The sequence below is a fragment of the Hipposideros armiger genome, unplaced genomic scaffold (genome assembly GCF_001890085.2).
Source record: "Hipposideros armiger isolate ML-2016 unplaced genomic scaffold, ASM189008v1 scaffold_238, whole genome shotgun sequence".
Taxonomy (NCBI): domain Eukaryota; kingdom Metazoa; phylum Chordata; class Mammalia; order Chiroptera; family Hipposideridae; genus Hipposideros; species Hipposideros armiger.
The window spans coordinates 1,965,448-1,991,173 of record NW_017731588.1 but is presented as its reverse complement, the minus strand read 5'-3'; the positions used below and the strand labels follow the sequence as shown (position 1 = coordinate 1,991,173).

Genomic DNA, 25,726 nt, shown 5'->3' with positions numbered 1-25,726 from the left:
GGCCGGCCCTGGTTGTTTTTTTTAAAGAGGAGTGGTACATGATCTTTGGAGTCAGACTGCTTTTGAATCATGGATCTACCAAAGTTAAGTAGTTACTACAAGGAATATATGGCCTCAAAGCATGAAATATTTACTGTCTGGCCCTTTGCAGAAAAAGTTTATCAACCAGCCCCTGCTCTAGAAAGAATACACCGGCATCTTTCCACCTCTTTTAACATGAGGCCGTCTTCACCACAGGACCTTTACACATACTGATTCCTTTGCCTAAATTGAGTCTCACATCTCACATCTAATCCTCTTCTGTCAATACTACTCATACTCATCACCTCCCTGGGGAGGCCTTTGTTGTGCCCACCCCACTCTGAATTAGATTAACTATCTTGTTATACATTCTCATAGCATCCCTGGTAGAGCTTATCGTGATGGCAATTGCCCCAATTATCTGTGTTCTTATTTCTGTAATGTTTCATTCCCCTGTAGACTGCAAACCCATAAAAAATAATCTTGTTCAATGCTGAATTTCCAGTGCCTAACAAAGTGCCTGGAATATAATGGATACATGCATGCATGAATGACATAATATATAAAAGGTACTTACTGTCTGGCATATACTGTATAAAATATACTTTATAACAAACAGTTCACATAATAGATGTGTAAATGTTTAAGAACACAAATGAAGGGTTGGACATCCTGAAATTAAATCCCAGTTCTTCCATTTAATACATGAGGAACCTTAGACAAATCCCTTAACCTCTTTTGCCAGTTTTCCATCTGTAAAATGGGCATAATATTAGTATCTACCTCATGAGGTTTGCAATGAAGATTAAATAGTTACCACATAATGTGTTTAGCATAGAGCCTGGCACACATTAAGTGTCCAATAGATGCTATCTATAATTATTGTTATTAATTATCTTTTTAATTTTTATAGTGCAAGTCTTAGATAGATGGCAGATATTATTACCCCCACAAAATTGACTCCAGTGTGCCCTGAAGTCAGGAATACTGGGACAGGGTAAGCCAAGGTTTCCTCTTTCACTCACACTCCCAACACAGCCAGACATAAATCAAGCCAGAGCCATGGTTAAGCAATATTCTTTCTTTAATTCCCCTTTGCAAATGGAAGCCCCTGAGCTGGTCCCCACCCCCACCCCTATTCCATACCCTGGGCCTCCCAGATGCAAGGCCCTTGCCTCAACCTGGCGGGAGGAAAAGAAGAACACTCCTTCCCCAGGATGGTCCATTAAAAAAAATCCTAGTCACTTAAGAAATGAGGCTGGGGGACAGGAGAAGGGAGCTGGAAGACAAGGCCCAGGTCAGGCCAGATTGGAGATATTGGGGTTATGAGGACCCTTGAGAAGGGTTTGCAAGCACATCCCTAAGCTCAGGGCCAGCATGGCTGAGGGAAAGGAGACAGACAGACAAATAGTCTGACTCCTCAAGGTCCTGTCTGCCTTGTGAACACTGACACTCACCACCACCACCACCACCACCATCACCACTGGCCTCTAGATGGAGAATTTTCCAGTTATTCTGGGATAGGGTTTGCTAAGCATCCCCTCTGGCCCCTGATCTGGGGTATCCCTGGGGTCCCCCTGAAACCAAACCTGGGAGAAGGAGGGACTCTAGGAACATGCAAAGGGGGGGAGTGGAGACCCCCGCCCCACCGCGCTGCTCTACAGGATGGTGGCTCCAGCTGCATCTGGGCTCCGAGGGTCCTTCACACCGATGATGAAGGTGTTGGTTCTCCGGCTGCCGTGGACCCAGGATAAGACATCTACCTTCTCCACGTGGTGACCCCTGGCTTCCAGGAACTCAATCTCTTCCTCTGTGAACTCATCTGAAAACCATTCCCCAACATACACACATTCAGAGTGTTCAGAGCACTAGCTCAGGAGTCCTATGTTCAGACCTGAGTCTCCGTTCTGGACGCTCCACTGAGGAGCTGTGTGACCTTTGGCAAATTATTATACTTTACCTTTCTGAGCCTCAGTCTCCTCATACATAGAGTGGGGATTACACGAGAACCTACTCTATGAAATTGTTGCAGGGGTTAAAGGAGGTAATGCACAGAAAGCACTGAGCTCACAGCATTGCATACATTAAGTGATCAATAATATATGGTCATTCTTCACATTGGAAAAAGCGTTTTGGTGTCTTACCTCCACCTGCCTAGGCCACGCTGCCATCATTACTTGCCAGGATTACTGCATAGGCCACTAACTGGTCTTTCTGCTACCAGTCCTGCCTTCCTTACAGCTGTCACAGGGATCCTTTTAAACCATTAAACCGTGTCACTTCCCCTACTCAAAACCCTCTAACAGCCTTGATGACTCTTAGAATAAAATCCAAAGTCCTTTCCAAGGCCTCTAAGGCCCATCTGGGGACCTCACTACCTCTCTAAACTCCTCACTTCTTTCCACTCTCTCTAACTCTGCTCTAGCCTCCTCGCTGTCCTTCAAGGCCAAACATGCTCCCACCTCAGGGCCTTTGCACTTGCTGTTCTCTCTGCCTGGAATGCTCTCCTCCTACAGAGTCATAAAACTGGCTCCCTTAGTTCATTCCAGTCTTCAAGGAGAACTTCCCTGATCATTATCTAAAACAGCAGCCCATTATCTTCACCTTGCTTGTTTTCTTTCAAAGTACTTAATGCTCCCTGTATTTCTTTATGTATTTACTGTGTCTCCCTCCACTATAGATTATAAGCTTTTTGAAGGAATGGATGTTATTTTGTTCACTATTGTTCCCTAGTGCCTAGAACAGGGTGAAGGCGTAGTAAATTTTAAGCAAGTATTTACTGGGTAAATGAGCAAATCCCCATACTTTTGCATAAGTTCAGATCTTCATCATCTCTTGCTGGGCCATTATCCCGGGTGCTTCTTGTATTTCCCCAACTTAAGTTCTCCCTTCAATCCACCTCCCCTACATAAAACACATCAGCTCATATCCCTCCCCTTTTCCACTGGATAAAGTCCATGCTTCTTAACATGGACCTCCATGATAATCCCTGCAACCTCACCTCCCACTGCTCCTAACAAAGATATGGTCTTATTTCCCCGAATGAGATGATTTGGGGGGTAGTTCTTGAGATAAAAGACACAACATTGAATAGCACTAAATCACCAAGTCTTGTGGTTCACTTTCAATCCGTTGGACATAACAAGGCCTAAATTGCAGTCTGGTCTCTAACATTTCTAATCTTCCTTAACAGAGACAGCAGGCCTCAGAGTCTTTCAGGGGCAACAATATCTAACTGAAAGCTAAACATATTGGATTTTTAAATAATTATTTATCATCTATTTGTGGCAAATGATGTCATTTTTCCATTTGGGATTATGATATAAGATTTACTTTAAAAATACATTTAGGTTAAAAAGGAAGTCCATTTATAGATATACATTATGTGAATAATGGTTTAGATGGTGTGTAAATGTGGCAAAAGTCAGAAGGTGATGGGTAAATTCTGAAGTTTGGGACACAGTGTCTCCTGGCTGCTCCCTGAGCCATTCTCGCTGGCTTTTGCCCAGGCTGTTCCCCTGTGCAGAATGTTCTTTACCTCCACATGCCACATTCCTGCTCATATGAAGGCCCAGCTGTTACCTCCTCCATAAAGCCTACCAGAGTCCTCAGGGAGGATGAAATTTCCCTTTACCAAGCATCCACTCCTCATATCCCTGTTTTAGACTGTGAACCCCTCAAGGGAGGGCTAGGATGAGCCCCCCCCCCGGCCCCCGCAAGTAACTAAGCACAAAGCCTCTTCTAATAGAGACCCAAAGACATTAGTTGAGCAGAATTCATTTTCAAGGTGTTAAGCTCATCCTCCATCAGCTGGGATCCAAAGTGTCACCTGCCAACTACAGGGGTTACTGCTGAAGGTTCAGGTCTGTGGCTTCTAATATGCTTCAGTCCGGGAGACACCTAGAGACATGTAATAAAGAACTGAGTCTTTGGTATGAGGCTCTCCTCTCAATTCTTCCACTCACTGGTTGATCCTTGACTACTTTATAATCTCTGTGGGCATCGATTTCTTTATCTGTAAAATGGGAATAACACCAAGCAGGCAAGGACCATTTCTCATTCAATTCTGTCTCCCCTTTGGGCTGGCATAATCCATTGTCTGTTGTAATAAAAACTCCTCAAAGGTGCACATACTTTCCCGTTTACAAAATTAAGCTGTGTCCAAAATTAAGCACCTGTGCTTAGAGGAAAGTCTATGTCCTCACCATAACCTATAAGGTCCATGATCTGGCCCCTCTCTGCCTCTCTGATCTCATCTCACCCTCACTCACCCTGGTTTCCTTTCTAATCCTAAAACACACCAAGCCCATTCTTGTCCTGAATTCTTTGCGTTTGTTCCCTTGGCCTACAAAGCCTGCCCCAGTTCTTTGCATGGTGGGCTCTTTCTCACTCTTCAGATCTCAGCTTAAATGTCGCCAAAGAGAAGCCTTCTCCAATTACTGACTCAGTCCTATATATTCTCCTGCGTTCATGCACTGCAGAAGATTTATTTTGTTTTCTCGTATTGCTTTGATTATTTATTTTCCTGTCTGCCTGGAAATGCAGTATCCCCAACACCTAGGATAATGGCACACAGTTGGTAGTCCATACAAACTGTTGAATGAATGATTTGCAGAACGAACAACTGAATCTTATTTTACAAATGAGAAAACTGAGGCTCAGAGTGGAGATGTGAATTTCCTACCCAGCCAGCAAATTGCGGGACTGGTTCCAGTCCCCAGATCTTTCACTGTTTCAATAGGAGTTAGGTGGAAGAAACCAAACTTTCAATGGCAGGGAACTGGTCGAGGCAGGGGTACCCACAGAAGGAGCCTCTTTCTCCACCCGCCCCTGTGCCCACCCCATGGGGATCTCTTCTCTGCACTCACGGTCCACCTGCAGGAGGTTGGACTGCAGGTCAGGGTGCAGGCGGCCACGGGCCAGGCTGTCACTCAGGTTCCGGTTCAAGGTCAGGACATTCAGCAGAACCTGCCGGAAGCCAAGGGGCAGAGTTAAGGCTGTCCCTGAGATGGGGGTTCAGGACTCTGCAGCCCTGACCCCTGTCCAGACTCCTGAGTCTTTAGAGTCCTTACACCTGGGGTGTCATCTAAGCCTTTCAACAGCCCCAGAATTCAGGCACGTCTGTGATGACTGTCCCCATTTCACAGCGGGAAAACTGAGGGCCAGAGAAGAAGAGTGATTCACTCTAGAGCAGCGGTTCTCAACCTTCCTAATGCCACGATCCCTTAATACAGTTCCTCATGTTGTGGTGACCCCCAACCATAAAATTATTTTCATTGCTACTCTATAACTGTAATTTTGAATTACTGTTATGAATCGTAATGTAAGTATCTTTTTGTTTTCCAATGGTCTTAGGCGACCCCTGTGAAAGGGTCGTTCGACCCCCAAAGGGGTCGCGACCCACAGGTTGAGAACCGCTGCTCTAGAGTTTAGAGAGAGCCAGAGAAGAGGCACCACTAGCACCCAGGCTCCTTTAATCTAACCCAGGCCTGTTCTCCCTTCTCCCTGGCCTGGACAGGCTTAATAGCTGGGGGTTGTCTAGGGAACAATGTGGATACTTTTAGCTTATTGGTTGGGAGTGTGGAACCAAACTACCTGCTCATTCTTACTAAACTGGACCTAACTTCTTAATCTCTCCAGGCCTCAGTCTCGTCATATATGAAATAGAAATAAGGGTTTCTTCCAAAATTAGAAAGCTTAAAAGGGTTAACGCACGTAACACCATGCCCAGCACTTAGTAAGAACTCCATAAATGTCAGCTAATGTTTTTACTTCCATTTTACAGATGAGGAGATTGAGGTTCAGAGAAGTGAATTCCCCAAAATCACACAGTTGGAAATTGGCAGCACTAGGGCTGGGACCCAGGGGTGTCTGATTCCAAAGCTCAGGTTAGTTAACATACCACCTGCCAAAGTATGTGCCTGGCACATAGATCAGGTGCTCAAGACATTCGTGGAACTGTTATGAGGCATTTCGGAGAGTAGCAGACCCTTCCTTTCAAAATCAAACCCTAAAGAGGGCTGCTCGTCTATTCAAATGCTGAGTAGAGGCATGATGGCACTTCAGATTGACAGGACCCAGGCAGCCCAGATCCTCCATCACCCTCAATTCTACTGGCCCTGCAATTTCCCCTGCAACCTGGGAAGACAAGGAGCTTCAGGGCTTCATTTTCACTAAGAAACAGCACAGCCCATGTCCCCAGTGCCCAGGATGAGCCTGGCACAAAGCAGCCTCAGCTCATGTTTGCTGTAAGGGAAGAGAACAAGCAAGAGACATGAAGGGCATCCGTGGCCCAGGCCACAGCTTGGCTCCTGTCCACACAAGGCCTACCATGGAAGAAAGCTCACCTGGGTCAGGCCGCTGAGGCCCCGGGCAGCTCCATTGGCGCCCAGGGCGAGGTAGGTTCCACAGAGCCCCTCCGCTGGCCGGACCACGGTGGGCAGCAGAAAAGACAGTGGCCGCTTTCCTGGCTGTACCGAATTCTCCTGTTATCAGAGGACCGAGACCACAAGGGGGATGAGAGGTGGAGCGAAATAGGGTAAGGGCTACTTCACCATTCTTCCAACCTCTCTCCCTCTCCTGCATCTTCCATAGGCACACTTTTCATGAGAGGCTGGTCTCTCCCCAGGCCAGTTTGCTACCTGTGAAATGGGCAGGCTACTTGGATAACGGGTGGATAGTGGACCCACTAAGCTATGAGGCTGTTATGGGGCTACCATGGGTGGCAGGGGAGGGGACTAAGCCAAAAAAGATGGCTATGGGGAAGAACAGGATAATCTCCATCCTGGTCATCTCTGTCTTTGTCCTGACAGGGACCCCAGCCTGCAGGGTGTAAGAGTGCTGGCCTCCAACTATGACAATGATTCCTGCCTCCTTCCTCCTTTGATGCTCAACAATAGGGCCGAGACTCAGCTCAGCATCACATAGTCATAGACCATTAGTGCTAAAAAGTGCCCAAAGCATGAAATCGGGCCAATATCTTCATTGTACAGGTGAAGACACTGAGGCCTAGAGAGGGGGCAAGACTTTCCCTAGGTCACACAGTGAGTCAGTGACAGAATGAGACAAGGTTTCTTCAGACCCACCGGGCTCGAAGCCCCCGACTTGGGCTGGGGATGAAGTGGACACCTTGTTTAGACTCCTTTTCTTTATAATAAAGTTCCTGGAGGAAGTCGGGAGCGAGGGGCAGCCATACTGCAGCATACCCTACCTAGCCTTGGGGTCCCCAGGGTAGGAGGGAAGTAAGATCCTACCAGGCTGGGTGCAGAGTGGTTAGCAGTCCTATTGGGCCAGGAGAAGTCCAGCATCTGGCTGTTGAGCAGGATCCCCGAGGGCGTGATGAGGCCACTGCCAAAAGGCCGGTTCAGGGAGCTGGGGACCAAGATTGGGGCCAGGTGAGCCCTGAGCACACCTTCACTTCCACCCAGCCCCCACCCTCCTTCTTGGTTCACATGATCCCTTGGGCCAGGTTTTGAGTCTGAGCTGGCATACCTGACCATGGCCACGATGAAGTCGTCAGGGCCCATGATCAGCACCTGGGCAGCCGTGGGAGCCCCGTCCAGCTCGTAAACAGGCAGGAGTGGGGCAGGGGCTGCCTGGGAGTCACTGATGTGGCCCCGGAGGTAGGCAGCCTCCACCTTGCTGAAAAGGCACGGGGCAGATGAACTACAGCAGGCTTTCATTACATCCCACCTATCACACTTTGTGATGTCTGTTTGTGCAATTATTTGATTAACATCTGTCTCCCCCATTGGACTATCAGGTCTATGAGAGCAGAAGCTTACTTATTCCTAGCATATAGGGAATATCCAGGAAATAGTTGTTAAACTGAATGAATTTGTTACTCAGGTTCTCTCCTAGAGTCAACTTTTATTTAGTATTTAAATCGAGTCTTTTAGTTACTTGACTTTACTCATTTAATTCTTTCTATGAAAGTACCTGGAGCATAGTGGATGCTGAGAAAATATTTGTTTTGCATGAATAAACTGAATTCGTTTAACCTAATATTTGCGGTCCAGAACTAAAGTTTTAATAAGAGTGTAGTGTGTGTGTGGGGGATTATATACAGGAATCTTTACTTGCTATTAGAATTTTATTTTTTAAGGAAGGAGGACTTTGCACATAGTAAGCCTTTAATAACTATTTATTGGATGAATTAGTTGAATGAATTTAATATAGGTGTGCATATTTTAGACCTAAATTTGTATTGATCTTGAAAACAACAAATTTATGAAATTATGAAAATACAAATTTACATTAACTATTTTTGGTTTCTGATTTTTCCTTAGCTAGCCTTTAAGTCAGTTATAGTGGCAGTTAATTTGTAACCATTCTTACCCTTATGGCCAATTGATAATAATGATGGTATTTGTTGAGTATTTAATTTGTGCCAGACAACAAGCTTTGTTTGTACGATCTTGCTTGGTCCTCACCACGACCTCATGAGGTTGGCACCATTTTTGTCAGGCTTCCTTTAGAAACTGAGATTTAGAGAGTTTAAATGAGTTGCCCCAGGCTGCAAAGCTAGTGGATGGTGAATCTGGGATCTGAACTGAGGCATTCTGGTGACAGCTCACAGACTTACTACTGTGTTATGCTGCGAATGTAGATACCTTATAATAAAAATCCCCACCACTTCCAGTATTTTCTTGGAGACACCTTTCATTGTTATTAGGATTTCTTTTTCCACTCAAAAGGGGAAACAGATGGGGCCAACCGAGTGGTGCGTTGGTTGGGAACTGGCTTGGGATGACAGAGGGCCCCGGTTCGGATCCCACATATGAGGGCTAGTGACACTGCCCTCTGCAGCTAAGATACTGAACAGCAGCTCAACCTGGAGCTGGGCTGCCGTGGGTCGCCGGCGATGGCATGGGCTGCAGTCCCCTGCTGCAGTGGGCTGCCATAAGCTACCGTGTGTAGCCAGCAGCTAGCGTGAGCGGCCAGCAGCCGCCGTGAGCGACCGTCCAGAAGCCGGTGACTGATCTGCCTCACCCGGGAAGAGCGCAATGATGGTGCCAACTTGGGCCAGTGAAGCAACATCCTCCAAAACTAGACTGAGGAACAAGATGACAGCAACTTGTCTGTTCCCCTTACCCCGATTCCCCAATAAAATATTTTTTTTAAAAAGGGGGAAACAGATGGGCCTATATATGTGCCCTGCTAGTGTCAAAAAGTTTGACAGTCACATGAAGTAGACCAACTCATTGTACAGCCGGGGAAACTGACGTGCAAGGAGAGGTAACCAGAGTCACACTGTGAGTTGGGGTTGAGCTGAACTTGACCTGGGACTTCAGGCCTTATTGCTCCACTGGCTGCTTTTCACCTGATCCTTTCCCCACCACCTCTGCAGTCCCCAGGGTCTTGCCTTGGGACCCACCTGAGCATGTCATCCATGCTCTCAGTGATGGTAGAATCGTAGATGGGGTCTCCCAATCTGCTGGCCAGGGCTAACGCAATCTTCAGCGTCTGAAAACAGAGCAGGGGTGTGGAAGAGGCCCTTCCCAGCACCCACACCCAGGATCTTCATGTGTGAGAAAACTTCGAGGATATTTAGTCCTGCCCCATGGCAGTACCCCATCCCCCCACTTCCAGTGTCCCCAAACCCAAGGCGGGATGGAGGGGTTGGCCTTACCTCTGCCACCCAGTGAAGAGCCTGTTCCCGGGATACCAGGCTGGTGAGATTGAAGCCCTCGAGGATGTTGAGAGCACTGATGAGGGCAGGGCCTGTGTGCGGGGGTGGGGGGCTGAGAACCAGGTGGCCTGAAAGGACAGGGAATGACCAGATGGCAGGGGAGGGGTCAAGTCATCTCCACATGCCACCATCACACAACGTGAGTTCAGACCACTGCACTGAACCCCCTCATTAGATAGGGAAACTGCATTGAGAAGAAAAGCATTGAGAGGCAAAGGGACCCACGGATGTTCACATGGCGAGTCAAGGACAGGGCCAGGACTCCAGCCCAGAACACCGGCCTTCAGTTTCCTCTTCCAAATGAGGAAACTGAGGCTCAAAAGGATTATTTGCCCAGAGTCACAATGCAGGCCACTGGCAGAGCAGGGACAGGTATCCAGATGTCCAGATTCCTGGCCACCATGTGTCCCCTTTCAGCTCCTCCCACAGGCCAGGATACTATTCAGAGCCCCTGATGGTCGCACCCCTGAAACTTCTTGGGAGCAGCAACCTCCTCTTCCTATGTAAGACCCCTGTTATTAGATGTTTGGATATCAAAAGAATAATAATACCTGACATATAACAAACAGTAACTAATTAACTCATTGAATCTTCCCAATGGGTACTGTTATCATCCCCATTTTACAGGTGAGAAAACTGAGGCACAGAGAGGCAGCTGGTCCAAGGTTACAGGAGACAAGGGGAAGCCAGAACACTCAAGGTACAGGCATTGCCAAGAGAACACAGGCTGGGGAGGGGAAGTGGAAAATCAAATATATATTCAGTGGCCACTCTGATCAAGGCAACTTCCAACATCATCTCATCAAATCCTCATGGTTGCGCTGAGAGGTAGGCACTATTATTATCTCCATTTTAAGGAGGGAACCAAGGCTCAGAGTGGGAAATGACTTGTCCAAGGTGAATGGTAGAGCTGGTACTTGAACCCAGGTCTTCCTGGCTCCAAAGCTATGCTTTTCCTCTGCTCCATATACCACTGCCTCTGGTAGAGGAATCAAGCTGGGGACTGAGGGCCTGGAAACCTGAACTCAGAGGCAGCCTCTCCTGGGGCTTGAGGTGAGCTGGGCCTCCTGGAGGAGAGAGAATCTGTGAACCTCCGAAGGGATCTAGCAACCCACCACCTTGGGTTCAGCAAACATGGACTTCACCCATGTTATAAGCTTGGCTTTCTGGGTTCTTCATTGTGAGTTTGACCGGTTAAGTTCTATTCCTTCCCTGGGCTCTCAGTTTCCTTTTGGCACAATGAGGGGGCAGGTCTTTGATTGTCTTGAAGTTTGTTATAACCAGAAGCTTAGATGGACTTTGGTCTTACATATTCTTTTTAGGAAGTGCTTGGCATTGAGAGTGGGACTGGGGGTGGGGCAAGGCAACACAGAGCCCAAATCAAGAAAACCTATGACTGGAACCCCAACTTCCAGCCCTGAGCCTTGCCCAGGCCTCCCTCCCCATATCCTAAATACTTTGGGTAACTGACTCTATGACTACTTAGAAAGGTAGGCTGGCTCTGGCTTGCTTCAACAGTTAGCTGCCCAGGTAGCTCACTGCCTCAGTTTATCTCATGTAAAATGGGAGGAGTCTTTAGGCCAGAAGCATGTGGCCATGGACTGGGAGGCTTCTCCTTGGACCTGGGGGAGAGGTCACCTCTGTATACTCCACACACAGGTTTCTCCACGAGGGCACTGTAGTTGCTGAAGTCTTCCTCAGTTATGACACCCCCTGCGTGCTGAGCCTGGAGGGGAGAGAATGACCCACCACCACCATGAGCCACACACCACATGGTGAGCATGTGGACTTAGCCTCTAGTATATGTTTGCATCACAGAAAGATCAGATGTTTATAATGTTTGTGCCTTCTGCAACTCTCATCGTGACCCCATCAGCCCAGTGTACCCCAGGAAAAAGGAACAAGGAAAAGCACTAACACTAAGCACCTATTAGGCGCCAGACATTGTGCTGGGTACATTTTATGAATGACCTCCTTCGCTCGGCATTCAAGGCCCCTTGTGATCTGGCCCCTGCCTACATCTTCCACCTCGTGTCCTGCTGTTTCCCAAGGAGCCCTGTACAGCCACTCGGAGGGACCTATAGTTCCCGAACTCATGATTCCATATCTTTGCACACACTGCCCTTTCTGCCTATGTGAAAAAAAAAAGATTTTACACTTACAGCAGCACTTGTCTGAGAGACATCAAAACTGAATTCTGCACTTCACTACAACCAATGAAAGCCACTACAAAACCATGAACTCTAGATGACCCTGGTAAGAATGGTGGTCACTGAGCACTCTAATGACCGATGAACTAATCTTGTACAAGTGGGCTCATTCCATCCTATCCAGCATGCTAATTTTCAGTCCTAAATTAGCATAACACTAGGAATCCTCTCCTTTTTCAGCATTTGAAACCTCTTCTAATCCACCCTCAGCGAATTATACATTGAATGTCTTGGCTGGTGTGTGTTCCTTTGTCTAGCAAGTTAATAAATTCAAGTTTGGTGTTTTTTTTTCTTTTAAAGCTCTGATTCCCTTCTCCACCTCTAGGAGAGGACACACACCCCGGGTCTGGCTAATCAGAGCATTCCTTTTCATGGCTCAGTGATTGGTTTGGGAACAATCATGAGACCTATGACAAGCTGATGAGACATAACCTTGAGGCTTGTGCTGCCACTACCGAAATGAGAAATGTTCTTTCTCTGGGATGGCTTGCTGGAAGGATGGCTGGTGGGGAGCAGGTATGGAAAGAATCCGACAGAGAGTGAATTCAAACAGCGGAAAGAAGAGTCATGAGACAGAACGAGAGATAGACCAAGTCTTAACAACATGGATGGAGCCCTTGGATGCAGCAGACCTAAAGCCAGCCAGCACTCTGCTGGACTTTCCAGTTAAGTCCATTTGAGACGGGCTTCTATGACCACATGATATCTCCAGTGCCCAGCACAGGGTGTGGCAGAGAACGAGCACTCCATGAATGGAGAATGAATGAAGGATCTGTCAGCCCCATTACACTGAGGAGAGAACCACTGAGCTGGTCTGTGTATCCTTATCTTGAACATAATTTCCCATTAGGGGTTTTGAACTGTTGACAATAGTTCTCAGAACCCCATATCCTAAATACTTGCAGTAACTCACTCTGACTACTTCAGAAGGTAGGCTGGCTCTGGCTCAGACTAAGTCTCTTCGGGGTTGGTTGGTAAGCCCTTGTGTCAACCCCCCTAGTCCTAACAGTTACCAGTGAAAGAGGTGTTTCCCTCAGTCCCTAGAAAACCCAAGGTCAGGGTGGGATTGTGGGCTCACGGAAGCTGAGGCTGATCCTGGGTCTCCACCAGGCTTGGGAGAGACAGGACAGGTCCCAGCCCTGGGGAGCCCAAAGGTGCTTCTCTCAATCAAGACAGAACATTTCCATCACCCCACGAGGCTCTTCCTGTACATCCCAGTCAACCCCTCTCTCCCCAACAACCACTGTTCTGATTCCTATCATCAGAGGTTAGTTTTGTCTATTCTAGAATTTCAAGGAAATGGACTCCCCAGTAAATACGTGTAGAAAGAAAGACAGGGAAGAAAGGAAGGAAAGAAGGAAGGAAGGGAGGGAGAGAGAGAGGGAGGGAGGGGTAAGAGGACATCCCTGCAAAAGGGTTCTTAGGGGTTGAGGGGCTTCCTACACACTCACCTCTGCCACCATCTCCAGTGTGAGGTTGCCAGCCGCATAGAAGGCAGCGGGGCCGTAGTTGCCTAGAGTATCCAGCACTGCGGCCAGGTCAGGCCGATGCATCAGTGAGCCAGGTAGTGGTGGGTGGCCCGAGGGCAAGAACGTCTCACGGAAGCGCTCAGATGCATTGGGCGGCAGCAGTTCAGCCAGTGCATGGGCTGTGCGCAGGGACAGGAGGGTGGGCAGGGGATGCCAGGGCTAGACCCGATGGCTGAGATGCACAATAGGTGGGGTAGATGGAGGCTGAGTGGCCAGCCCTAAGAGCTCTGGCCCCCCAGGAGCCTGTTATGGGGGAGATGGGGGTATATATGGGCCCCTCCCCAGATCTCCTCAGCAGAGGCTACCTCCTGGTAAGGGTGGGATGGGGTGGGGAGGGGGTCTGAGGAGCAAACTGGATGAGAGATGCTTTCTGGCTTGGGTACCAAATCTCAGAGGTTCCCTCTCCCCTCTTTTTTTTTTTTAGCTGAGCCATCCTGCCACCTGTTGGCAGCTCAGCGGCTGCTCAGCTCGGGCTGACTCGAACCGCTGTTGCTCAGAGCTCAAANGCGGCTGCTCAGCTCGGGCTGACTCGAACCGCTGTTGCTCAGAGCTCAAACTCTTGAGCGAGCTCTTAACCAACTGAGCCACTCAGCCGGCCCACCCTCTCCCCTCTTCATCAACCTCATGCCTTTCCCCCGACCCCCAGGCCCCACTGACCTAGATCATGGGTCACGTTGAAGCCATCTTGGGCCACAGCTTCTGCGAAGGCCAGGACTTGGGACCATGGCAGCCTGAGGGGGCCGGAGAGCAGGGGGTGGAGGAGGTCCTAGGGGGAGGAGGAGGGGTCCTGGGGGGAGGGGGGTTCCCGGGAAGAGAGTCCTGGCAAGGGAAGGTGGTATTAGGAAGGGGAGTAGGGAAGGGAAGAATCCAGGAAGGTAGGAGAAGGCCACCACAGGAGGGGTGCAGGCAGGGGCCTCTGGTCCCCAGGGGGAGGGTCTTTACCTGCCATAGAGCTGGTGAGCTTCATGTAGCCCCTTCACCATTCCAGGGACCCCCACCAAGAGCCCAGGCTGGGCAAGGCGGGCAGGCGAGGGAGAGAGGAGACCAGGTCACTGGAAGGGGGGGGCTGGGCTGAACTCTGCAGAGCCCCAAGCCAGGGATGGGGGGCTGGCACAGGGGAGAGACACAGGCCAAGTATCCCAGAAGAAGGACAAGCTGTCCCAGCAGGCATCCTCCCTCCCATTTCCCTGACTTCCTATCTGCAAATGCAGAAATGCCACCTTTATCCACCATAGTTGAAGGACTTATAAATTACGCAAACTCTCTTTAGAGCCAGAACATAATCAATTTAGATGGAAACCTGTCTATATTAGATTATACCTACTCCTGCCTTTTAAATAAGTGGGCAAGGGCCCTTTATTTAACTTTTTCATTATCGCACCACCATTACTGTGAGCTGTGATAACTCAGGAGTATGTTTGGCTCTTGCCATTGCTTTACTAAATATCTATTTTGCCAAGTTATTCTATTTCTGAGCTTGCTCTCAGTGGAGAGTAGTTTGCCTCTAGCAGTTGCTCTCCAATCTCCCAATATGTTGTAGGCTGGGAAAGTTACAGCACGCAGGCTCAGAGTGAGATGTGTGAGCGATAGTGCAGCAACTTTGACATCTCAGACTGCTCAGTGGCCTTTTTTTCCTTCTTTCCTATGTGCCAGATAGGCAAGGTCACCAGAGAAGACACTGCTGTGTTGCCTGCTATTCACTACTGAGAGTTTTTTGGTTCATTATTTTATTTGGGGGGACTGCGTGTCTTCCTCATAGCCTAGAGCATCCTGCTCTACTTACTTCCTCACCTCGACAGTAACTACTCAGCAAAGTAATGCTTAGGTTAGCAGAAGGGCAGTGCAGGGAGACCCCTCTCTTCTCACCAGGGTCCCCACCTTGGTTTCCCAGGATCTCTGCAGGGCCTCTTCCCTGAGGGCCCCAGGTGCAGACTCCCGGAAATCAATTAGCTGGCTCTTGTTTCCTCGGATGTCATGGACCAGCATCACGCCCCCACTGAGAAAGACACAGAAGGGGGAGGGTGGTGAAAAGATGCCACCCCTCCGAACAATTAAAGTGCCACCCCCTCTACCCCCAACGGTAATGGCTGTAGGCTAGGTTTGTCCTCAAGAGTCAGGTGTTTGAGTCCCCTCCCCAGCAGGGATTCAGAGACTCAGCCACACCACCAGGGTGGGGAGTGAAATTGAGGTGGGAATCCAGAGTCCAGCCTGTCATGGGACACTTTAATCCCTGATTAGGAAAAACCCAGAGACTGGGAGAGCAGGATGTTCTGCCCCCACCCCACAGCCCGAGACCACAGCTGGACCCCTGCCAGCTTCCTGCACCTGCCTCCTGGGTATGGCCCCGCTCCCTCTCCCAGGACTGAATTATGTAAGAACAGACTGTGCAAAACCAAAAGGAGCATTTCTTTGGTAGGGCCTGGAAGACTGGTCTTGCAGGAACCAAGATATAGACTTTGTCAACTTGTCCCTTTTCTGTAGCTTGTTTCCATCTGAGATGGCTGGCTTGCAGCCAAGTCACATAATAAAGAAAGCAGGACAAATAAACAATAGGGAGTGGTAATAACTATCGCGAAGTGGACAGGCATGAACCCTGTCATGGGAAGCAGCATCCATTCAGCTCCAGATAATCGCAGCCATGTGTTAATGTGGGCCCAGTGTTACCAAGTCCTTCCAGGTGCAAGAGATGTTGGAAATCTGGATTGTTATGAAAAGTCTCAATTTTTCAACCATAGGAAACACATTTTTAAAAATTTAAAGACGCAAACCAAACCAGCTAGGTGTGGCCCATGGGTGGCCAGTCTGAAACCTCTGTTTCAAGAGTTCTTAGCCTGAGATGTATTTTTGGAGGACAGGGGGTCCATAGCTTTCATCAGACTCAGGGATTTGCAACTCTAAAAGTTTAAGTATCATTGCCTTAATTAATGACAGTATACCCCCAGTTGTACCTCCCATTTTATAATCCTTTTCTAAGTAAAAAAAAAAAAAAAGAAGCTTCTGAAAACACCTACTCTGACTCCATGCAAGGAGACGGGGGTGAAATTGGGTGTAGAAAGAGAACATGCAAGGTGTTGGGGCCCAAATGCCCCTCTGCTCAAATTTGGAGACCCCCACATGAGGCCTACAGACCAGGACACAGAAGTAGCCCTGGGGTACCCCAACCTCCACAGCTGGGAGCTCCTTACCCGCCCAAGCCAGAACTGTGTGGGGCCACGATCCCCAAACACAGGGCTGCTGCCACAGCTGCATCCACCGAAGATCCCTGCTTACTGAGCACCTCGATGCCCAGTGATGTGCAACGGGCGGCATCTGTCACCACGGCACCCTGGTGGAAGATCTGGGAGGCGAAAGGGGACTAGGTGGGGACAGTAGGAGCCCCCTGCCTCCCTAGGGCACCTCCAACTAACCCCAGAACCTCCACAGGGGGTCCCTCTTGTTCTCTTGACTCTCCTCTGTGACTTTTCCCTCATTACTTCAAGTGCTTCCTACCAGATTAGGTCCCTGCCTTGCTCTGTCCCTCATGCCAGGAGCCCCTCCCCTTGGGACCTTCGTCTCCCATGTCACTGCCCTCCCTCCTTTCCAGTTCCTGGCCCAATTCCACCACTCAGCCATTCCCCAATTCCCACAGTCTTCTCAAGCCATTTCTCACCTGAGGGTCGCCGAAATAGATCTGCATGATGAGCGCCACAGTGACACCCGTGGCAAAGGTGAGGCAGGCTGTGACGATGACCGTGAGCCCGTCCTGACGGCAGGAGCACTCCGCTGCTGCGGCGGAGAACGGGTCCTTGCGCGTCTCCCGCAAAGGCGACCCGTCCTGGCTGCCCATCTCCGACGAGGACGATGGCAGCCGCTGCAGGCGCGCTGACTTCAGGAAGGAGTCTGGGTCTGCGGGTGGCCAGGGGTCGGTCTGGGCGGCTCTTGCCTCGCCCTGCCCGCCCTCCAGGCGGAGCTACTCCCCGTCTCCCATCCCCCGATCTCCCCTCCTCAAAGAAACCCCACTACCCCGCACTGCTCACCTTTCAGTGGCTCCCCTACGCACCCCCAGGGCGGATGAAGACAACAGTCCCATTGGGAAGAGGCAGGGACCCCCAGCTGGGCAGCAAGGGGGCTGGATTACCGCCCCTGGACCAAAAGGGGCCAAATTTCCGGGACCCGGGACCCAGGGCTGGGAACACTTCCCGGAGAGGCGGGGGGTTGGGCTCTCCCTGGAAACCAGATACTGCCTGAGCTTGGCCCAACCTTCTATGCAAGGAAGCAGCTACCTAACTTGAGTGGACAGACCCTGGCTTCCAACCTTGCTTCAGTTATCCATTCATTCATTTATTCATTCATTCAACAAATATGAAGGGTCTGCTATGTATTATATCTAGCCCTATGCTAGATGCGACAGGAAAGGTACAGACAGTTCCTGCCCCTGTGGGGTTCACAGACCAGTGGAGGAAAAAGGCAATAAACAAGTAAACAAAGGAGTCTATAATTACAAGTTGTGGCAGGTTCTATGAAGAAAACGAAGACTGAAATGAGACAATAGCGGTGTGTGTTGGGGGATGCTGAGCTGGGGAAATCAGGCAAGGCCTCTCAGCAGAAGTAACTTTTAGGCTGAGAGCTAAGCGGTGAGAAGGAGCCAGCCATATGTAGAGCAAGGAGTATGTAGTGTTCCAGAAAGAAGGAAAAGAAGATGCAAAGGTCCTACAGTGGGAATGAAATGGCACATTAGGTCAAAATAACCAAGCCCTGGGTGGTTCCAGTATAGTGGGCAGGGGGAAAGAGCAGTGGGGTGGATGGAGGCTAGGCCAGATGCACTGGGGCTTGTGAGAAGCTTGGATCTGAATTTTACCCTAAGAGCCATGGGGGGCGAGGGTAGGGGGTCACTGGAGAATTTTAAGTGAGAACATGAAACCATCTCTTTTGTGTTTTATTTATTTATTTATTTATTTTTTTCCTTTGCATTTTAAAACGATCCCTCTATCTGGAGAATGGATCTGAGGGGGAGAAGTAGAGGCAGGGAGACCTGAAAGCCACTTACTTGCTGAACTGACTATGGACAAGTCACTTCAAGTCATAAGCCTCACTTTCCTCATCCTAATAATGGAACCAATAATCCCTCACTGGCCAGGTGGATACAAAGATTCCATGAGGCAATGTATACCAGGCACCCTTCAGGTGTTCACTCAAAGTTATTTCCATTCTTTTCCCACCTTGGCCAGGATTGACACCTTCTTCTATCCCATAGTTCCCTTCCCTGGGTGCCATAAGCCTTGAACCCAGGCCTCTAAATGGCCTAGAGGTCCTGGGTGTTTGTGAGCAATAAATAGGTTGGTACCTTGACCTTAATACCTTGCTGTACTCAGAATGTGTTTTTAAAAGTTCATTCATTCAATAAATTTTTTTTGAGCACCTGTTACTATACAGTACGAGTATAACCTCTTTAAACGTCTGTGGGATAATGTTAAAAATTGACTTACATTTTATTTAAAATATTATTGGGTTGTCGGAAAAGTCATGATGCATTTTTGCAACAAAAAACATAGAAAAAATACGTCATGACTTTTCCGACAACCCAATATCATGGTTCACCAATGCCAACAGGATAAAAATCCAAGCTCCTTGACCTGGTGTTCAAGGCCTTCCATAATCTACACTCTCCTCTTTTATGTAAATAAGAAACCACATACACATATTAGATTACTTTTAGAAGTTATTTATGGTGGTTACTTTTGTGAAATGATACTGAAGGCGGGAATGAGATGGGGTGGGAGAATATTTTGTATGAAGTTTTTACTACTTAGATACATTTGTTATTTTAAAAATCAATACATATTTAAATAAAAAGGAAAAACTGGGGAGACAGTAATGCAGAAGGGAACGTTTACTTTTATTCACTACTCCTTGTTCGTTCATTTATTTGTTTTTACCATGAACATGTTTTTAAATTTTTATTTTTAAAAAAAGAAACGCCTTCTGGAAGCCTCCTTCAGTTGATCATGCTTGCCTCTAACTCTCAGCACCAACACCACAGAGTCTGTAAATAAAACTGGAATTTATTCAACAAAAGATGTTAAACACCTACTACTGGCACAGAACTCTCCTCGGCCCCTAGAGGTTTCAAAAGAACTTCAGGAGAGGGTTTTGAACTTATATTTATTGATGCTGACTATGTATCAGGCACTTTATATACATATCACATAACTTTGTGAAATAGCCCTCTCCATTTTACAGATGAGGAAACTAGGGCTGAGAAAGGTGATACTGCCTGCTTAAGGTCATAAATAAATAAATGGCAGAACCAAGAGTCTGTATAACTTGAAAACCTCCTTTCCATTGCTCCACATGGCATCAGGAGCCACTTCCACCCTCAAAAACCAACCTTACAAGCGAATTCTAGTTGCTATTTCCAGGTACTTATCATTAAATCTCTTTTCTCCAATCAGATATGAGAATCTAGGAGATAAAGGTGATATGGCCCCGTCAGAGTTGGTTCTAGTAAAGATTTTTTATTTCACCAATTATTCAGTTATTTATTTATTCAACAATTTACTGTGTACCCTACATGTAAGTACTGGGGCAATAATGCCATTAATTTTACTGATATATAAAAGCATTAGCAGGACACTGGGAAAAGGTTAGTTTGGGAGAAAAAAATGAGTTTAATTTTGGCTATTCTGAATTTGTGAAACACCAGCAAGAGTTGTTTGGAGGCAGCTGGCCTAGCAGGCATCTACTTTTTATCTGCTTAGATACCATCCCCCATTCAATTTTCTTTTAGAGAACACCATCTCCCCTCTCATTCCTCATTCCCTCATTCCTGACTAGAGTAAATACCTATATGAGCTAGGCCTAGCCAATCAGAAGAGGCACCTCTATACAGTGATTGGTTCGGGGATAGGCATATGACTAGCACCAAGCCAATGAGACTCAAACTTCATTCTTTTGCTGGAACTACTGGGAAAGAGAAAGGCTTTATTCTGTCTAGGTTGCTAAGGTAGTAAGATGTAAACCTGTTCCTGCTGAGGGCATCTTGCCCCCACAAGATGGGAGGCTTTCTGAAGATGATGCCCATAAAAAGGAAAGCAAAGCAAAAGATGGAGAAAAACTCATTCCTTTATAGGCACCTCAATACAGCTATGTCTGAAGCCCCATACACCTGAACTTTTCAGGTATGCTATCCAATAAAATTCTCTTTTTAGATGTAGCTAGGTTTTCGCTGAGTTTATGACAAAAGAACCCTGAAGAGGGTTGATTGGCAAGTCTATAGCTCAGAAGAGAGATCTTGGCTGGAGACTGAGGTCCTCCCTGGCTTGCTTATTCCCTGAAGGGGAGAATCACTAAACATTTTTGAACCAGGGAGTGACATGATCAGAAGTGCAGGGTGGTAGATGGATTGGGGTTGGGGGAAAGGTAGGAGGCAGGAAGAGTAGCTAGAAGCCTAAGGATAATACAGATATGAGAGGATGGTGACTTAGTCTACAGTGGTGATGACAGGGATGGTGAGATGAAATTTGGAAGATAGTTAGGAGGGGACAGAGAGCACCATTTGGAGGTGAGAGGAAGAGGGGTGGGGCATCATGGGTGGCTCCTGGATTTCTACGCTGGAAACTGAGTAAATGGCAGTGTCATTAATTGAGAATGACATTGGGGAAAGAGTGGGAGTATGGGGAAGAGATGATGAGTTCAACATAGAACATGTTGAAGGTAAGGCATGTGCAGGACATTGAGAGGCAGATGCCTAGGAGAGAGAAGAACACATGGGCCTGGAGCTCCGAAGCAAGAAACTATTTCTCCAAACTTGGAGTGGTCATCACCTAGCTCTGTTTTCCACAGGGTCTGCTGTGGGGCGCCTGGCACTTGGTTCTAGAGAGTGGCTAGCTGGGCACAACCGAGGTCCTGGATAAGAGGATGGGATAGGGCCACCAGGTGGCACCATCAGGTTGAGAGCATAGGAGGCCATGTCATCAGCAGGCTGGTCCAGCTGGGCCAAAGGAGGCTTGGGGCTTTGAAGCAATGCTGGGAGATATGACATTGAAATGGCTACACAGATATAATGGGAGAATCCTTGGAATGTTAGTGTACAACCCTGGCATAAGGTGCAGATTCCCAGAAACTCAGGTGACCAAGGTCTCTGCTGGATTTTTGCATAGATTAGGGCAGGGTCTGTATTAACTCCCAAAGATACTCCCTGAGTTTTGAGAACGCCTTCCCCTTGCCATTCACTCATCTTGAGATCTCTCTCTCATTTATTCATTCAACAATTTGTATTGAGTGCTTAGCACTGTGCTGAATGGTAGAGAAAGAACGGTGAACAAAACAATCATGATCCCACCCTCATAGGGTTTACAGACATTGAGTAAGTAATCACATGATCGCACAAATAATCACAGGCTTTGATAAATGCATTTATGTGGGGCCAGGAGGAAACATATTAGGGGTTTCCAATCTGTAGGTTGGGAGAGATAGGCATTCCCAGTTGAGCTGGAAGAGGAAACTAAGGTCCAGGACAGGGCAGGTGTGCCCATTGTCACACAGGAGTCAGGGCAGTGCTAGATCCAGAAGTGATACTCCTGACCCCTAAATAACAAATTTGGTTTCAGGCTAGACTCTAAGGACACGTCTTCCCACTCCTCTCCCTGCTACCTCGTCTTTTAGGCTACTACCTCTGGAAAAGAAGTTTTGATCTGCAGCATTGACATTTGTTGCCCATAAGCCTCTCTATCCTCCCTTCTCACTCCCTCCAGGTAGGATACAGTCTAATCAGGTTGGCAAGGGCTGGCGGACAGGGCCAGATGACCAGAAAGCTGTGGAGGGAGAAAGAATTTGGGGCTGTCAGGCTGGGAGTAGCTACAGAAGGGCCAGGTGAGAGAGGGCTGGGCCAGAGAAGCAGGATCTGCCAAGCTGGTAACGAATAGGACTCAAGTGCAGGCACTGGGAGGAAGACAGAGTAAAATAGAAGGATGCTCTAATGTCAGGAAGTGACGTTGAGGGAAAGAAGGATGGGGGGTGGAGGGTGAAGAATGGAGGTGAGAATAGAGCTGGGCCACATGAATAGCAGAGAGAGCACTAGGGAAGAAATGCTCAGAGAGCTCTTGGCTTTCAGGCTTCCCCCAAACCCTGTCTCAGACTTCCTCCCTACTCCCACCCTTGGCAGTCCCTGCAGAGGGCTGAGGAGAACAGTCAAATTTTGGAGCCTGTTTCCTAGGAGGCAGGGTACCTTACTAACATCCCGGTCTGATCCATGGCTCTGGTAGAGGTGAGGTAATCACAGGGCAGAGAAGGCACTCTGGTCCCCAAGGACTTTGAGAGGTCATGCAGTCCATTCCCCTGTTTCCCAATACCCAGCACACACAGACAGACGGAATCATATTCTCTTTACCCCTCCCTGGACATGAAGAGGCTCTCAGCTTCTCCCCATGGTCTCGCCTTCCCACAACCCCTCGCTGTGGGGAAGTTCTTCTTAAGACCTAGCTCCTATTCATCCTGCTGCAGTCTCTGACTTGGTTTCTCCTATCCTGTTCTCCGGCACTAGAGAAAGGCCTTCTGGGTGATCACATCTGTTCCTTAGGATCTCCCCTCTAATATTCCTTCCTAATTAGTTGGTTCTTCCCAAGAGCTAAACCCCATCCTTCCTACTGCAGTCCCTGGCATCATTCTCCCTTGTCGCATCCTAGGATGCAAAAGCAGAAATGCATCCCCAACCTCACCACATAATTAACAGAGACAAGGGAGGAGATGGGAGAGGTCCAGGAGGAAGGAGATGAATTAGGGAGATGGAGGCTGGAGGTGATGCTCCACGCAGATGAAGGACCGGGGACGTCCCCGGGGGACAGGGATGGGGCCAGCGGGCCTCACCTGTGTCCGGGTCTCCCAGGAAAGCGTCCTCATCCTTGCGGCCCCTCATAGGGGCCGCGGGCGCCGGCTCATCCTCTGGCAGCCGCGGGAAGCTGGTGATGCTCATGTAGTCCACGGGCGAGTAGGCGCCCAAGGCGCTCTCCTGACTGGCCTCGTTCTCCGCCGCCATCCTCGCCCGCGCCCCCCAGCAACGCAGCGCCTGCCGGAAGTGGTGCGGCGGGGGCCGGGGGGAGGGCGGGGCCTGAGCTCCGAGGCCTCCGGGAAGGGGCGCCTCACCCCCACCCTGGCGCGTGTCCGGGTCTGACTCGCCCCCGCCTGCTTAGCGCTGTCAGCCTGCAGTGGGCGCGCTGGTGGGGATGCAGAGCCTGGAGGGCAGGTCCGGGTGTCGAAGTGAGGACTCGGGGGAAAGAGCACGCTACAAACAGCCCACGGGCCAAATCCCTTCCTCCTTCCAGTCTGAGCTAGAATCCGCAGACCCCAGACTTCCTCCTCAGTCCACAGACCCTTCCACTAACCACAAACCTCTCCTCGACCCCAGATCCTCCTCTGATCCCAAACTCCTCCGACCCACCCCCTCTTTTGACTTCAGATTCCGCTTTCACATCCCCCCACCCCCCAGCCCCAACACCTGCTTCATCTTCAGACTTGCTCCACTTGGAGACCCCTCCTTGGACGGCTCTCCTCAGATGTCAGATCTCTCCATGGACCCCGACACTTCTCAGACTCCTCTTTCAAGCACACCCCCTTCTGGGACTACTGACCCAAACTTGAGTGTGTGTGAGAATCCTTAAAAGCAGATCCTTGGATTCCATTCTCGGGATCATGATTCAGTACGCTGGGGTGGGGTCTCTGGAACCTGAATATTTACCATCATTTTAAGAGTTTTTGATGTAGTTCTGGAAAGGATGCTCTTTAAGAAAAAAAAAATGGGAGTGGTGGTAATGTCAGGAGTGGAGTGGGGTGGAGTGGGGTGGGGTGGCGGAAGTGGGGAGTGGGAGTTGCTCTCTGTAGTCCAGGTGTCTGGGCTCTATTCCTTGGCTACCACTTACAATCTGTGTGATATTGGGCAAGACAATCTCCTTGAGTATCAGTTTCCTCATCTGAAAAATGGAGAGAATAATAGTATCTACTTCAGGGGGTTATGAAGATTAAATAACATGTAGGAAGCTCTTAATATAGGGCTTGCCACCTACTCAATAAATGTCATAATCATTATTATCGTTACCTTAATCTCGTGGGTTCTCATCTCATCCAACCTTATCCATCCTCTTCCCGCTTTCAGAAATTCCAACTGCACTATAGCTTGCGCTACTTCCCCATCTCTAAGGAGGGGGGTGGGTTCCCTCTTTATGAGGCCTCTCATCCAAACTTTTTTCATACAGTTCACAAGCAGAGGGGTCCTGGGCATACATCCCCTCCTCCAACCTCCAACCCCAGGCTCAGAGATGACCTGGACTACTTGAAAAATCTATGGGCCCAGGAGATGCAGTGCCACATGTAGACAGGAGGAGGCAGCAGCGTGTTGGGAACAACTCTAGGACTTGGGAGAAGGGATGAGGAGAGGGGAGAAGGGAGAGGGAAAGGGCTGCCCTGAGCTGTGTGTCTGGGGTGGGAAGGTATATCTGCAACTGTGTGTTCATTGCATGTGCCTTCCTCCCAACAGAGAGGTTAGTATTGTCTCAGTGAGGTCCATAGGGCCTATTATGCTTCAATGAAGTCAAGTGTCCCCACTAAATTAGATCTGTTCCCCCTCAGTGGTGTTCATTCCCTCCATGTAGTGAGAAGCCCCTCAGTAGGGTCAATTTCTCTTTACTAAAGTCTATATCTTATGTATCTCCTACAAGGAAATCCATGTCCCCTCAGTAGGGTCAGTGACTTTCAATGCCATTCACGTCCTTATTAGCAGTGTCCACAGCCCTTCAGTGAGATCTGAGACCCCTCAGCAAGATTTGTGCTCCGTTAGTGAAGTTCATGTACCTTCAGTGAAGTGTGTGCCGCTTCAGGTCAGTTGTCTACTCGATGAAGTATCTGTCTCCTCAGTGGGTTCCAGGTCTGTTCCATGAGGTCTGTACCCCTTCAGGGAGCTGAGACCCTCCCTTCAGGATTGGGTAGGTCCTGGATCATAGGTCTGACCATGGAAATATTTTTTTTTTTCAGTTTAGGGTGTGCTGGGCTTGTGGTTAGCTGGGCAAAGAACAAGGGAGCAGGTGGGAAGGGAGATTGGGCCTGATGGGGTCACAAACCCTGCGTAGACTTTAGGAGGTGGGGGCTGTCCACTTTGGGCCTCAGAATCACTCTTGGAGTTAAATATTTAAGGTTCCTTCTTGCCTTGATAGCCATTCTGATGGGTGGGGGTGGGCCTTTCTTCTTCTTTTTTTTTCTTAGCTGAGCCATCCTACCACCTGTTGGCTGCTCAGCAGCAGTTCAGCTCG

At 48.8% G+C, this 25,726-nt stretch overlaps 1 protein-coding gene across 3 annotated transcripts; it reads right to left on the bottom strand.

Annotated features, from left to right (window-relative positions):
• Positions 1-1,087: 1,087 nt before the first annotated feature.
• Positions 1,088-23,751, bottom strand: GGT7 (gamma-glutamyltransferase 7). 3 transcript variants are annotated; one of them, XM_019655328.1, is made up of 15 exons: positions 23,295-23,740; positions 17,101-17,336; positions 16,637-16,788; positions 15,318-15,447; positions 14,394-14,461; positions 14,109-14,182; positions 13,374-13,570; positions 11,351-11,438; positions 9,653-9,780; positions 9,398-9,486; positions 7,513-7,662; positions 7,275-7,392; positions 6,369-6,506; positions 4,890-4,989; positions 1,088-1,843 (listed from the first exon to the last, which is right to left on the bottom strand). In XM_019655328.1, exons 1-15 carry the CDS (start codon positions 23,461-23,463, stop codon positions 1,680-1,682), a joined length of 2,001 nt encoding a protein of 666 aa, XP_019510873.1. In that variant the 5' UTR covers positions 23,464-23,740; the 3' UTR covers positions 1,088-1,679. The 3 variants fall into 3 exon arrangements, with proteins under 3 accessions (XP_019510873.1, XP_019510874.1, XP_019510875.1); XM_019655329.1 differs by having other exon boundaries at positions 15,330-15,447; positions 23,295-23,737; XM_019655330.1 differs by lacking the exon at positions 1,088-1,843 and adding an exon at positions 1,850-3,921 and having other exon boundaries at positions 23,295-23,751.
• Positions 23,752-25,726: the final 1,975 nt, after the last annotated feature.

Bases quoted from the DNA above. Each gene is read 5' to 3' on its own strand.
- GGT7 (XM_019655328.1), bottom strand. From the start codon at position 23,463: ATGGCGGCGGAGAACGAGGCCAGTCAGGAGAGCGCCTTGGGCGCCTAC. The intron at 14,462-15,317 runs GTGAGAAGAGAG...CGCCTTGCCCAG, and splicing joins AAACCAAGGTGGGGACCCTG to CCTGGGCTCTTGGTGGGGGT. The intron at 7,393-7,512 runs GTATGCCAGCTC...CTTGGTCCCCAG, and splicing joins TTCATCGTGGCCATGGTCAG to CTCCCTGAACCGGCCTTTTG.